The 14,643-nt window shown below is 43.8% G+C and overlaps 1 protein-coding gene across 2 annotated transcripts in view; it reads left to right on the top strand.

The window, feature by feature from the left end:
* The window catches only part of LOC106567379 (phosphatase and actin regulator 3), a 57,467-nt gene that overhangs the window by 28,188 nt on the left and 14,636 nt on the right, over nt 1-14,643 (top strand). The window contains exons 2-7 of one of the 2 annotated variants that reach the window (XM_014136551.3): nt 1,456-1,620; nt 4,749-4,913; nt 5,736-5,945; nt 7,234-7,453; nt 8,184-8,353; nt 10,348-10,501. In XM_014136551.3, coding sequence (XP_013992026.2) covers nt 1,456-1,620; nt 4,749-4,913; nt 5,736-5,945; nt 7,234-7,453; nt 8,184-8,353; nt 10,348-10,501 — 1,084 coding nt within the window. Of the gene's footprint in view, nt 1-1,455; nt 1,621-4,748; nt 4,914-5,735; nt 5,946-7,233; nt 7,454-8,111; nt 8,354-10,347; nt 10,502-14,643 lie in introns of both variants that reach the window. The other variant, XM_014136550.3, reaches the window with a different exon arrangement.

Below are 14,643 nucleotides of genomic sequence, written 5' to 3'. Positions count from 1 at the left end.
ATGTGGTACAGCACATTCATGATGGAAATTTTACATACTTTTTTAATATATCCCCATCCGGTGAAGAAAAAAAATTCTGAGCTTTCTCCAAATTCAATGTTATCTGTTACTCAATTTTTTAAACATGTTTCCCTCTATGGAAAATGTAGAAATACTTGATATACATTATGAATTACTGTGCTCTGATTGGCTGCTGGAGATTCTCCTTCCGTATAGCAACAGCCTAGAATCCCCCCCTCAACTCTCCTCTCCTCCCTCCCACCTAGCCCCCCCCTCCCCTTTTCTACTCACTGACCTCCTCCATGCTGCTTACCCCCTTCCCTGCATGCAGTTGGGCTGCTCTGCCTCCAAGGAGGCTCCTCTCCACCGACTGACTGCAGCATCTGGATGTTGTCGCCATGGCAACAGCAATGCCCCCCCTCCTCCTTTCTACCTCCCCCCCTTCTCTAATCTCGCTGTGCTGGCCGCCGCGCGTCTTTAGGCTTGACCTGGATTCCGTTGTGTGCTGGTTGACAGTTAGTCAGCCAGACGTGCGTGCCGGTCAACTGACTCGTTTCTCCATTATTTGGGGTCAAACTCCAGAGCCCGCTTCTCCCCCACATCCCATCCCATTTGAGAGAGAGAGAGAGAGAGAGAGAGAGAGAGAGAGAGAGAGAGAGAGAGAGAGAGAGAGAGAGAGAGAGAGAGAGAGAGAGAGAGAGAGAGAGAGAGAGAGAGAGAGGCATGTTGCACACGGCATCGGGGCTCTGTCCACCCTCCCTCTTTGTACTCCAACAACACTCAGTTCCTCAGTGAAGTGAGGTTTTCCAGTCATTTTCCCCCTGTTTTGTTGAAAGCCTCTGTAGCCTGTACTGACTACAGAAACCAAAATGTCTGCCTCCTGCCTGTTCCTGTTGTAGTGGGTTTAGTCACACTAATGTTTACCGCTTGGATTCTTTCTGGTCTATTTGTTGTACATTTCCTATGTATGTACCCTGTTTGTTTGTGATTGAATGTGAACACAACGCATCAGTAAGACTATGTGTACATCAGTGCAGCTGTTGTGTTGGCCTGTGGCCTTGTGACTCATGCAGTAATTCAATGAAACTTGGTTCTCTTCTGATGTTGAGGAGGTGTTGATGTCAAATCAATCACCCCGGACGGTTTTCTGTACATACTCTGGTTATGCCTTCATGAGAACTTGTTTGGGTTGATGCACCTGTTTTGCTCTTGGCTGTGGCTTCTATATCCAGTGCTCCATCTTTAGTAGCTGTGGAGTCTTGCTGTAGAGTTTCTCTTCTCTAGTGTTAAAGGGGAGAGCTATAGGGAAACCATATGTTAATCAAAATCAATTTATTTAAAATAGGTTAATTTGCATAATGAATAGGGTGAACATTGACACATGACATGATTTGCATAATTGACTGCTAACTAATATCCATCCTCCCTGTTTGCTACACACCTTTCTGATTGCAGTGGAGGTGATGGACCATCAGAGGGTGCTGCATACTGGCTGCCTGGTGTCGGGGGTCCACATCCCGCCCATCCGCCGCAACAGCAAGCTGGCCAGCCTGGGGCGCATCTTCAAACCCTGGAAGTGGAGGAAAAAGAAAAACGAGAAGCTGAAGCAGAGCTCCACAGGTGTGAGAGAGAGAGAGTGTGTGAGTGAGTGAGTGAGTGAGTGAGTGAGTGAGTGAGTGAGTGAGTGAGTGAGTGAGTGAGTGAGTGAGTGAGTGAGTGAGTGAGTGAGTGAGAGAGAGAGCGAGAAGAGAGACCCATATGGAAACTACACAAACATGCACACATGCAGGAGTAGTAGATTATGAGTAAAAGGACTTGAGTAATGCCCCAAATCTTTAAAATGGCTTCCTCTATCTCAACTTACCATGACCCCAAATAGGACTCCATTTCTGTCAGATCAGGGGTCATGAAAGAAAGGACACAAAAAAGGAAGCCACTTCAGAATAGGGTCGTTCCATTTGAAATTAATCACTTTTTGACCGCACCCATATTGCATACCCCACCATACCATGAGACATCTTCATCAATTAAAAATATTAACGGTTTGATATAATTTAAAAGCTTACAATCAGGTTAGTCAAACTATTTTCTCATGTATTTTTTAACCTTAACATGAATTTTCTTAGCGCGTAAACTCTGATGTTTTCGCATATGCTGTAGCTTAGACCCTAATTTTCATCATCTGAGGTGTTTGTGTTGTGCACGTCATCGGTTAAGACAGCTGCATACCGTTGAATACAGGGTGCGTGTCATTTCAATCACTTCAGGCCACTACAATTTAGCTGGTACACCATTGACATTTAAAACTACCACGAAGATGTCCACTGGTCTATCCACCGAATGTCAACTTAAATGCTAATGTATTGTCTATTATCTATATTTCTATGATTTCAATAGGTTTCCTATGGAAGATCGACAGTATAATTTAAAACAAATTATATTCCCATTCAAATCAACATTCTCTGATTCTCTATTCAAGAGTGTGCTAAGTCTCAACCGATTGCAGGCACAACACAAACACCTCAGGTGATGTAAATTAGGGTCTAAGCTACAACATATGCACAAACAAAAATGGGTGGGTGTATAACACAAATGTCGAGCAACCAAAAGGCTGTGAGTTTGAATCTCATCACGTATAACTTTAGTATTTTAGCTACCCCTTCCCTAACCTTAACCCTTTAAGCTAACCCTTCCACTAACTTTAACCCTAACCCCTAGCCTAGCTAGCTAACGTTAGCCACCGAGCTAGAATTCGTAACAAATCATGCATTTTGCAAATTCGTAACACAGAGTACGTTTTGCTAATTCGTAACATATAATACAAATTGTAATTCATCACATACGAAATGGGGTGTGGCCTTCCAGAAATGAATACATACAGTATTTTTTTTATTTAACTAGGCAAGTCAGTTAAGAACAAATTCTTATTTACAATGATAGCCTACCGGGGAACAGATATTTTTACCTTGTCAGCTCGGGGATTTGATCCAGCAACCTTTCGGTTACTGGCCCAATGCTCTAACCACTAGGCTACCTATCATATCATCCCAACTGGAGTGTAAATTGTTTTCCCCCTCATCAATCTACACACAATACCCCATAATGACCAAGCGAAAACAGCTTTATAGAAATTTTTGCAAATTTATAAAAACTGAAATATTATATTTACATAAGTATTGAGACCCTTTACTCAGTACTTTGTTGAAGGACCTTTGGCAGCGATTACAGCATTGAGTCTTCATGGGTATGATGCTACAAGCTTGGCACACCTGTATTTGGGGAGTTTCTCCTATTGTTCTCTGCAGATCCTCTCAAGCTCTGTCAGGTTGGATGGGGAGCATTGCTGCACAGCTATTTTCAGGTCTTTCCAGAGATGTTCAATCGGGTTCAAGTCTGGGCTGTGGCTGGGCCTCTCAAGGACATTCAGAGACTTGTCCCGAAGCCACTCCTGCATTGTCTTGGCTGTGTGATTAGGGTCGTTGTCCTGTTGGAAGGTGAACCTTTACCCCAGTCTGAGGTCCTGAGCGCTCTGGAGCAGGTTTTCATCAAGGTTCTCTCTGTACTTTGCTCCATTCATCTTTGCCTCAATCCTGACTAGTCTCCCAGTCCCTGCCTCTGAAAACATCCCCACAGCATGATGCTCCCACCACCATGCTTCACCATAGGGATGGTGCCAGGTTTCCTCCAGACATGACGTTTGGTATTCAGGCCAAAGAGTTCAATCTTGGTTTCATTAGAGCAGATCATTTTGTTTCTCCTGGTCTGAGACTCCTTAAGATGACTTTTGGCAAACTCCAAGCGGGCTGTCATGTGCCTTTTACTGAGGAGTGGCTTCCGTCTGGCCACTCTACCATAAAGGCCTGATAGGTGGAGTGCTGCAGAGATGGTTGTCCTTCTGGAAGTTTCTCCCATCTCCACAGAGGAACTCTGGAGCTGTCAGAGTGACTATCAGGTTCTTGGTGACCTCCCTGACCAAGGCCCTTCTCCCCTGATTGTTCAGTTTGGCCAGGCGGTCCAGCTCTAGGAAGAGTCTTGGTGGTTCCAAGCTTCTTCCATTTAAGAATTATGGAGGCCACTATGTTCTTGGGGACATTAAATGCTGCAGCAATGTTTTGGAACCCTTCCCCAGATCTGTGCCTCGATACAATCCTGTCTCGGAGCTCTACGGACAATTCCTTCAACCTCATGGCTTGGTTTTTGCTTTGATGTGCACTGTCAACAGGTGTGTGCCTTTCCAAATCATGTCCAACCAATTGAATTTACCACAGGTGGACTCCAATCAAGTTGTAGAAACATCTCAAGGATGGCCAATGGAAACAGGATGCACCAGAGCTCAATTTCGAGTCTCATAGCAAAGGGTCTGAATATTTATGTAAATAAGGTATTTCTGTTTTTTATTTTGTAATACATTTGCAAACATTTCTAAAAAAAGGTTTTTGTTTTGTCATTAATGGGTATTGTGTGCGATTGCTGAGTTTTGATTTTATTTTTATTCCCTTTTTGAGTAAGGCTGTAACTTAACAACATGTGGAAAAAGTCAAGGGGTCTGAATACTTTCAGAAGGCACTGTATGTATGGAACGTTTGTTCAAATCTAAAGGGGTGCAATCAAAAAGTGATTAAAATCAAAGGACTGACCCAATATGGAGATAATGTAATGTAGTCATGCTATGGAGACCATGAGTGAGAAATAGAAGGTAAAACTTGTAGAATACTGCAGACTAAGCCCTGTACGTTGTCTCCCTGCAGATGTGGCATTGTCCAGTGGGTGCATCTCTCCTGAGCCCGGCTCCCCCTTGCAGGGCTCCTCAGACGGGACAGGCATGTTGGGGAGTTTTGGGGGGTCGCTCAGCGCCACACTCACGGTCAGCAGTGTGGAGTACCTGGGCCCAGAGGAGGAACTCCCCCCGCCAGGTAGGACAGCCCAACAACCCTACAAAGAAAACTAAGACCCAATCCCAAATCCTATGGTTTATTATGCACTTATGGGGATCTGAGAGAATTTGATTGGTATATATGATGAAACTTCCACCTCCTAGCCTGTCATAGGGCAAAGTGGAGCTACGGTCCTCAGTATTTGGACAGCGAATATTTTTATTTTTATTTTGGCTATATACTCCAGCATTCTGGATTCGAAATCAAATTATGAATATGAGCTAAAAGTACTGAATTTCACCTTTTCTACTTTGTCCTCCTTTAGAAGAAGATTAATTATTTGATACAGGACAGGATAGCCGAGAAGTCTACCATCAACCGTATTGCTTTCGCCAGTGACACATTTCAGAGTAAACTTACAAACTTACAGAGGGCCATGGAATTCGACTGAATCCTTCGTGTGTATCTTTGATAATAGTTTATAGGCATGTCAAAGGGACTATATAGACTTTCAAAATATATCTTCTAATCACAATTTTATTTTTTCTTTATAATTGTGAACAATTATTTATAAAATTTTGACAGTATTTACCATAGGAAAAACTCAAGATACATGATCTATGATATGGCGAGATCACCATTTTATTATTCATGTTCTTATACTGTACAAATTATTCAAAGTAGGTTATGTTTAGCCACATGATACTCACAAGAGCCACTAGGGGGCAACGGACAAAATGTAAAAACAACCAGAATGGTACTTATAATAGCATTGTTCATTCACTGACAACAACTATCTCACTGTGAATGGTGGCACCTGATTATACTTTGATTTAACTTAATTAAACAAATGTCTTTCAGCGGCTGAGCCTCCAGAGGATTGTGAGCCAGAGGAGGAGAGCAGTCAGAAAACAGAAGAGGAGGAAGAAGAGGAGGCGCAGCCTAGTGCCGATGCCTCCGATGAGGTCCAGGAGGGCATAGAGGAGACGGAGGAGAGACTAGAAGAGGAAATACCTCGGGGAACCACGCCACCTCCAGTAGCGGCCAAACCGCAGCTGAGCAGTGGCGAGGGTGAGTAGGCTAGTGTAGTGTACCAGGGTAGGGGTCAATTCGAATCAAACTCATTCCGATTCCAATTTTTCCTAATTGAAAAGCATTGAGAAAAATTGGAATTGATTGAAATGGAATTAACCCGGTTGGAGTATATTAATAGGAAGGGACCATCATGCCAAAACACATAGGCCTGCGAATACATACACATGTACTGCACTGCACTCTCAGACAAGGGTAGTGTGAACCCCACATGTACAAGCACACAAACACCCAAAAACATGTGACGGAGACCATCCATGTACGGCCGACCAGGATTCGATCTCACATCAACAATGACACAAAACAACAAAAGCTAGCATGCTTCCTTCCTACCATTACCTTACCAATAGTTTTGTTTGGCTGAGGGTAACACTACTTTGTCACGGCATGATGGGTAGTACTAGCACACACAGCTAACTAGCTGACATCTGCTACATATACTGTACACAACCCACCAAAGGATCACACATCTCTGCATGAAGAGGATGGCAATGTGGACCACCCATACCACTAGAGTAAGAGTTTTTAAAATTCACATTGAGCATGCGATTATTGTGGATAGTCAGATTAATATAATAGTTCGATTAAAATGTTTACATGCTTTGCAAAAAGGCCGATTTCCCTAATAATCCTGTTTACATGGATACATCTGAAATCAGGCTACCTGATGGCACTCTGATAAATGCAAAACATCGGCAATCAAAATAAACGTTCTACAACATCGAGCATGTTATTTTTGGGAAGCATATTTGATTCTGAAAACTACTTCTAAGACGCATACATTCAGTTGTTCCGAACTCGGCTTGCTCGGCTGGTGCTAGCACATGCACAGATCAAATAAATTGCTGGAACGCCGATTAAGGTGTTTACATATCCTAATAATTTGAAAGATTGCTCAGAAAACCAGGTGTTTTAATCGGCATATGCTTACTTCGTTTTTTGACTTTACACCGATTAAGATAAGCCAAGTAAGGTGTTTACATGACTATTGCATAATCTGCCTACTTCCATAAACAGTGTAATATGGAATTATTCCTGTACATGTAAACGTACCCATTGTGGACCACTCAAATCGTTTTGAGACACTGTGCTGTCATAGGTAAACAAAGTACAGATTTTCAATTGGAGTCATCTGTAATACATTACATCATCTAAACATCATTGGTATCAGTTATTACATTGTACATAAGGTCATCTATACACATGTATGCATAAAAAAATACAAAGTACAGTAGATACCTGACATTTGTCTTTATTTGCCCCTCAGACCCATCCACTGTGTCTTCACACTTGGCCAATTCTTTCCTGCCTAAGGAGCCTCCCAGGGCTCCCGAGAGCCTGGCCCCCATGGTGTCCCTGCGAGGGCCCCTCTCCAACCCCTCAGGGTCTCCTCACCTCACCAATATTATGCACCCTCCAATGCCCCCTAGCTGTATCATGGAAGAACTACAACGAGCCTTTGCCTCAAAGGCGAATCGGCAAGAAAGGTGAGGAGCACAACCCATTCACTGCAAACAGCCATATAATCTCCCCATCATGTGACCGGGAGTTCATGTTGTCTCTAATGTTTGGTAAAACTTAAAGCCTGTGGGTAGAATTCTTTATAACTTGTTATAAGCATATATGAGCCTTTTATAATGTCTTAAAATAAAGTTTATTATAATATGTTAGGTCTCTGTATCAACAGTTCCACTGACTCAAAATGGCTGGTATTTAGTCAGGCTCATTATGAGATGATGATAAGACATTATAAACACGGTCACACGTGTGACTAGACATTCTCATGTCTTACAATGCATTATAACTGGATCATAATGCATTATACCTACTGGTGTTGAGTAAAGTGTTATTTAATGTTCAACCCCACATATAACCTCAACATCATTTCTTTCAGTGATGTTACAGCCAATTAGCTTACTACCGCCATGTTGCATTTTCACTATCCCATAATTGAAGAACCCAGTGTTCACTCCTATGGTATCTTCACCACATGCTCACCCATCCATGTTAACTCCTACCTGTTACCTTTCAAATTGACCCAATACTACCTCCCGTACTAACCTGCACTGCCTTACTCACCCATCCATTAACCCCCTCCTGTCCTGTTAACCCCCATGCTCCCTCCTCCCTCCCGTGTCCCCTCAGTGTGCATGGGCCTTCTGAGCCGTGCTCGCCCCCTTGGCGGCGCTCTGACGGGCGGATCTCTCGTTCCTCCAGCTCGGAGAATCAGTCGGTGGCGGGTGGTGGCGTTGTCGATTGGCTCCACCAAGCAGAGAGGAAGATGGAGGCGGAGGAGAACAAGGAGAACGTGCGGCTGGACCAGTGCTTCTCCGACAGCTCGGGCCTCCCCCATGATCAGGACGACTGGAACGACTCTGTCATCTCCGGTGTGTCCTTTCTTAAAGGAAAGATTGCATACAATGATATCCACCAAATGAACAACATAGATTAATGACATCCCTCTTGTTAAACTAATTCCCAAGCAATATACAGTTGAAGTCGGAAGTTTACATACATCTTAGCCGAATACATTTAAACTCAGTTTATCACAATTCCTGACATTTAATCCTAGTAAAAATTCCCAGTCTTAGGTCAGTTAGGATCACCACTTTATTTTAAGAATGTGAAATGTCAGAATAATAGTAGAGAGCGATTTATTTCAGCTTATATTTCTTTCATCACATTCCCAGTGGGTCAGAAGTTTACATACACTCAATTAGTATTTGGTAGCATTACATTTAAATTGTTTAACTTGGGTCAAATGTTTTGGGTAGCCTTCCACAAGCTTCCCACAATAAGTTGGGTGAATTTTGGCCCATTCCTCCTGACAGAGCTGGTATAACTGAGTCAGGTTTGTAGGCCTCCTTGCTCGCACACGCTTTTTCAGTTCTGCCCACAGATTTTCTATAGGATTGAGGTCAGGGCTTTGTGATGGCCACTCCAATAGCTTGACTTTGTTGTCCTTAAGCCATTTTGCCACAACTTTGGAAGTATGGTTGGGGTCATTGTCCATTTGAAAGACCCATTTGCGACCAAGCTTTAACTTCCTGACTGATGTCTTGAGATGTTGCTTCAATATATCCACAATTGTCCTACCTCATGATGCCATCTATTTTGTGAAGTGCACCAGTCCCTCCTGCAGCAAAGCACCCCCACAACATGATGCTGTCACCCCCATGCTTCACGGTTGGGATGGTGTTCTTCGGCTTGCAAGCTTCCCCCTTTTTCCTCAAAACATAATGATGGTCATTATGGCCAAACAGTTCTATTTTTTGTTTCATCAGACCAGAGGACATTTCTCCAAAAAGTACGATCTTTGTCCCCATGTGCAGTTGCAAACCGTAGTCTGGCTTTTTCATAGCTGTTTTGGAGCAGTGGCTTCTTCCTTGCTGAGCGGCCTTTCAGGTTATGTTGACATAGGACTCATTTTACTGTGGATATAGATACTTTTGTACCTGTTTCCTCCAGCATCTTCCTTTGCTGTTGTTCTGGGATTGATTTGCACTTTTCGCACGAAAGTACGTTCATCTCTAGGAGACAGAACACGTCTCCTTCCAGAGCGGTATGACGGCTGCGTGGTCCCATGGTGTTTATACTTGCGTACTATTGTTTGTACAGATGAACGTGGTACCTTCAGGTGTTTGGAAATTGCTCCCAAGGATGAACCAGACTTGTGGAGGTCTACAATTTCTTTTCTGAGGTATTGGCTGATTTCTTCTGATTTTCCCATGATGTCAAGCAAAGAGGCACTGAGTTTGAAGGAAGGCCTTGAAATACATCCACAGGTACACCTCAAATTGACTCAAATTATGTCAATTATCCTATCAGAAGCTTCTAAAGCCATGACATCATTTTCTGGAATTTTCCAAGCTGTTTAAAGGCACAGTCAACTTAGTGTATGCAAACTTCTGACCCCCTGGAATTGTGATACAGTGAATTATAAGTTAAATAATCTGTCTGTAAACAATTGTTGAAAAAATTACTTGTGTCATGCACACAGTAGATGTCCTAACCGACTTGCCAAAACTATAGTTTGTTAACAAGATATTTGTGGAGTGGTTGAAAAACGAGTTTTAATGACTTCTGACTTCAACTGTATAACAATTCAAAAATAGACTTACATTTTTTAACTTTCTAACTCCTGGTCTAAATGTTTTTGGGGAAAACAGACAGACACAAATGGCAGACACGGCAGTTTTATTCTGACACATTTTAAAAGCCTGTTTTGTTTTTGGTGGGCATTATGGACTCTCCTAAACTTGAGATGTCCACGTGATTTACAAGAAGGTTTAAGTTGCATATGAACATTTTAGGTTCGGTTTCTGTCCTGTGAGAGTGATCTCGAAGTGATCGCTGACATCGTTTGTGTGTGTGTGTGCAGGTACACTACCTCGCAGGCTAAGGAAGGAGCTGTTGACGGTGAAGCTTCGGAATCGGCCCAGCAAGGAGGAGCTGGAAGACCGGAATATCTTCCCGGCACGGACTGAACAGGAGCGTCAGGATATACGTCAGCAGATCGAGATGAAACTTGCCAAGTAAGTAGTCATCTTTTCTCCTCACCCACTCCTTTTTCACTTCATCTTTCCATAATACCTCACATCGTCTCGTCACCCCTTTTTCTCAAAAGGCATTGCAGAAGAAGGTCCAAGGAAAGGGACCTTGGATCTTCTTCTCCAATATGGTTGGGAAGGAGGCAAGGAGCAAGAAATGGCGAAAAGGCCAATTGAGAAAAATCCCATCCAGATCACATCCTGTAGGCCGACCTCAATAACACCTCTTTCTCTTCAACATCTTTCCTACCCTAGAACAGGGGTACTACTAATTGAGAAGGTCCAATGACACAAATTCCCTAGATGGCAAAGGTACGGATGGATATTGTCCTTTATCAGCACTGTGGAACAGTGTAGTAACAAACATAGTCATCTAGGACTTAGGAAACATGTTGTTATATAAAATGTACATTAAATGAGACTAAGAATTTGAATTAATTACAATTTCTTTCGAATGTAAACATGTGCAAAATTGCATCAACATTGCTGAGAACAAAACATTTAAATAAAATAAAGTGCATGTTTTCTGGAGAACAAAGTTTAAAAAAATAAGTTGAACAAAAATAATAATTGAAATGCACAGAACGTCACTGTGGGCCATGCAATATTCATGTATAAGTCACTCTGGGCCTTGTCCTGCATTAATGAGAGAAATTACACTTTCTGTCTCCTGCCAATGCTTTGAACTTAGGCACAAACGGTGTGAGAGCAACTCTGAGACACTGGTGCAGGTGTTCATTGGTGAGCCTGGTGCAGGTGTTCATTGGTGAGCCTGGTGCAGTACTTGTTTTTAATGAAGTTAATTGTGGAGATGGCTGATTAACCGCTGTATTTTGAGCCAAACATGGTCAGGATTTAGTGCCAGTTTCTTGAGACCATGGACATCATCTGCAGGCACTATCTTTCCCAGAAGTGACAGGGTCCATCACTCCATTAATAGTGATTTAACATCTACCCATCTGAAGATCTGTTTTGCTTCTTTTGACAACCTTGTCACATTTGTGACCAAGAAGGTGTTCTGGATGAGCAGCAGCAGTTCTCTTCCAAAAGTGAAATCATTAAAGCGAGCCTTGAAGTTATCCATCAGCTTCTGGATGAAATCAACATGGTTGGGAACAGCTTTGTCTCCCTGCATTTGCACCGGAAGATTGGGGAAGTGGGCAAGTTCTCCCTGGAGATAATTCACCAGCATTACCAGCATTACAACCAAGAATACAACTTTCCCGAATCGGATCCTTTGTTCGTACCCCCAAGGGCAATTTAACTGATTCCAGAGTCTGTTCCAAAAGACTGCGGGTGGAAAAGAGGTATTCGGAGTGGACTTTTAGTCCGACTCAGGAGGTGCGCACAACACCCACCGCTTCCGAGTCTATTACACGCTAATGTTCAGTCTCTGGATAATAAAGTTGACGAGCACAGAGCGAGGATTTCCTTCCAGAGAGACATCAGGGATCTGTTTCATGGAAATATGGCTCTCTCGGGATATACTGTCCATACAGCCAGTTGTGTTCTCAGTTCATCGCGCAGACATCCATACATATCTCTCCGGGAAGAAGATGGGCAGGGGTGCATGTTTCATGATTAACTACTCATGATGTGATTGTGATAACATACAGGAACTCAAGTCCTTTTGTTCACCCGACATAGAATACCTCACAATCAAATGCCGACCTTATTACCTCCCAAGAGAATTCTCTTCGGTTATAGTCACAGCTGATACCATGACGGCCCTCAAAGAACTTCACTGGACTTTATGCAAACTGGAAACCACATATCCTGAGGCCGCATTTATTGAAGCTGGGGATTTTAACAAAGCAAATTTACCAAGTTCTAACAACACATTGTTTGTAGTATTCGTGCTGCTAAAACACTCGACCACTGCTACTCCAGCTTCCGGGATGCCTACAAGGCCCTCCCCCACCCTCCCTTCAGCAAATCTGATCACGACTCCATTTTGCTCCTCCCTTCCTATAGGCAGAAACTCAAACAGGAAGTACCTGTACTAAGGACTATTCAATGCTGGTCTGACCAATCGGAATCCACGCTTCAAGATTGTTTTGATCACGCGGAATGGGATATGTCCCGGGTAGCCTCCGAGAAATAACATACACAAATACACTGATACGGTGACTGAGTTTATCAGGAAGTGTATAGGAGATGTTGTACCCACTGTGACTATTAAAACCTACCCAAACCAGAAACCGTGGATAGATGGCAGCATTCACGCAAATCTGAAAGCGTGAACCATCGCATTTAACCATGGCAAGGTGACTGGGAATATGGCTGAATACAAACAGTGTAGTTATTCCCTCTGTAAGGCAATCAAACAGGCAAAACGTCAGTATAGAGACAAAGTGTAGTCGCAATTCATCGGCTCACACACGAGACCTATGTGACAGGGTCTACAGACAATCACGTTATACAAAGGGAAAACCAGCCACGTCACGGACACCGTCTTGCTCCCGGACAAGCTAAACACCTTCTTTGCCTGCTTTGAGGATAACACAGTGCCACCGACGCAGCCCGCTACCAAGGACCGGCACCAAGGGCTCTCCTTCTCCATGGCCAACGTGAGTAAGACATTTAAGCGTGTTAACCCTCGCAAGGCTGCCGGCCCAGACGGCATCCCTAGCTGCTTCCTCAGAGCAAGCGCAAACTAGCTGGCTGGAGTGTTTATGGACATATTCAATCTCTCCCTATCCCAGTCTACTGTCCCCACATGCTTCAAGATGTCCACCATTGTTCCTGAACCCAAGAAAGCAAAGGTAACTGAACTAATTGACTATCACCCCGTAGCACTCACTTCTTTCATCATGAAGTGCTTTGAGAGACTAGTCAAGGATCATATCACTTCTACCTTACCTGACACCCTAGACCCACTTCAATTTGCTTATCGCTCCAAAAGATCCACAGACGATACAATCGCCATCACACTGCACACTGCCCTTGTCCATCTGGACAAGAGGAATACCTATGTAAGAATGCTGTTCATTGACTATAGCTCAGCATTCAACACCATAGTACCCTCCAAGCTCATCATTAAGCTCTAGGCCTTGGGTCTGAACCCTGCCCTGTGCAACTGGGTCCTGGACTTCCTGACGGACCTCCCCCAGGTGGTGAGGGTAGGTAACAACACCTACACTTTGCTGATCCTCCCCACAAGGATGCGTGTTCAGCCCCCTCCTGTACTCCCTGTTCACCCATGACTGCGTGGCCACTCACACTTCCAACTCAATCATCAAGTTTGCAGACGACACAACAGTAGTAGGCCGGATTATGAACAATGATGAGACAGCCTACAGGGAGGAGGTGAGGGCCCTGGGAGTGTAGTGCCAGAAAAATAACATCTCACCCAATGTCAACAAAACAAAGGAGCTGATCGTGGACTTCAGGAAAGAGCAGATGGAGCACCCCCTTATCCACAACGACGGGACCGCAGTGGAGAACGTGGATAGCTTCAAGTTCCTCGGTGTACACATCACGGACAAACTGAAATTGTCCACCCACACAGACAGTGTGGTGAAGAAGGTGCCTCTTCAACATCAGGAGGCTGAATTAATTTGGCTGGCACCTAAAATTTTACAGATGCGCAATTGAAAGCATCCGTTTGGGCTGTATCACCGCATGGTACGGCAACTGCACCGCCCTCAACCGCAGGGCTCTCCAGAGGGTGGTGCGGTCTGCCCAACGCATCACCGGGGTCAAACTACCTGCCCTCCAGGATACAGCGGCACTTAGATCTTCTGCACAGATTCTGTCAGACCTGGGCCCTGACAGTAAATCTCAGTAAGACAAAAATAATGGTGTTCCAAAAAAGGTCCAGTTGCCAGGACCACGAATACAAATTCCATCTAGACACCATTGCCCTAGAGCACACAAAAAACTATACATACATTGGCCTAAACATCAGCGCCACAGGTAACTTCGACAAAGCTGTGAACGATCTGAGACAAGGCAAGAAGGGCCTTCTGTGGCATCAAAAGGAACATAAAATTCGGCATACCAATTAGGATCTGGCTAAAAATACTTGAATCAGTTATAGAAACCATTGCCCTTTATGGTTGTGAGGTCTGGGGTCAACTCACCAACCAAGAATTCACAAAATGAGAAAAACACCAAATTGAGAC

This window comes from Salmo salar, chromosome 13 (genome assembly GCF_965601325.2).
Source record: "Salmo salar chromosome 13, fSalSal1, whole genome shotgun sequence".
Taxonomy (NCBI): domain Eukaryota; kingdom Metazoa; phylum Chordata; class Actinopteri; order Salmoniformes; family Salmonidae; genus Salmo; species Salmo salar.
Note: the sequence above shows the minus strand (reverse complement) of the source record. Positions and strands in the feature narration are given on the sequence as shown.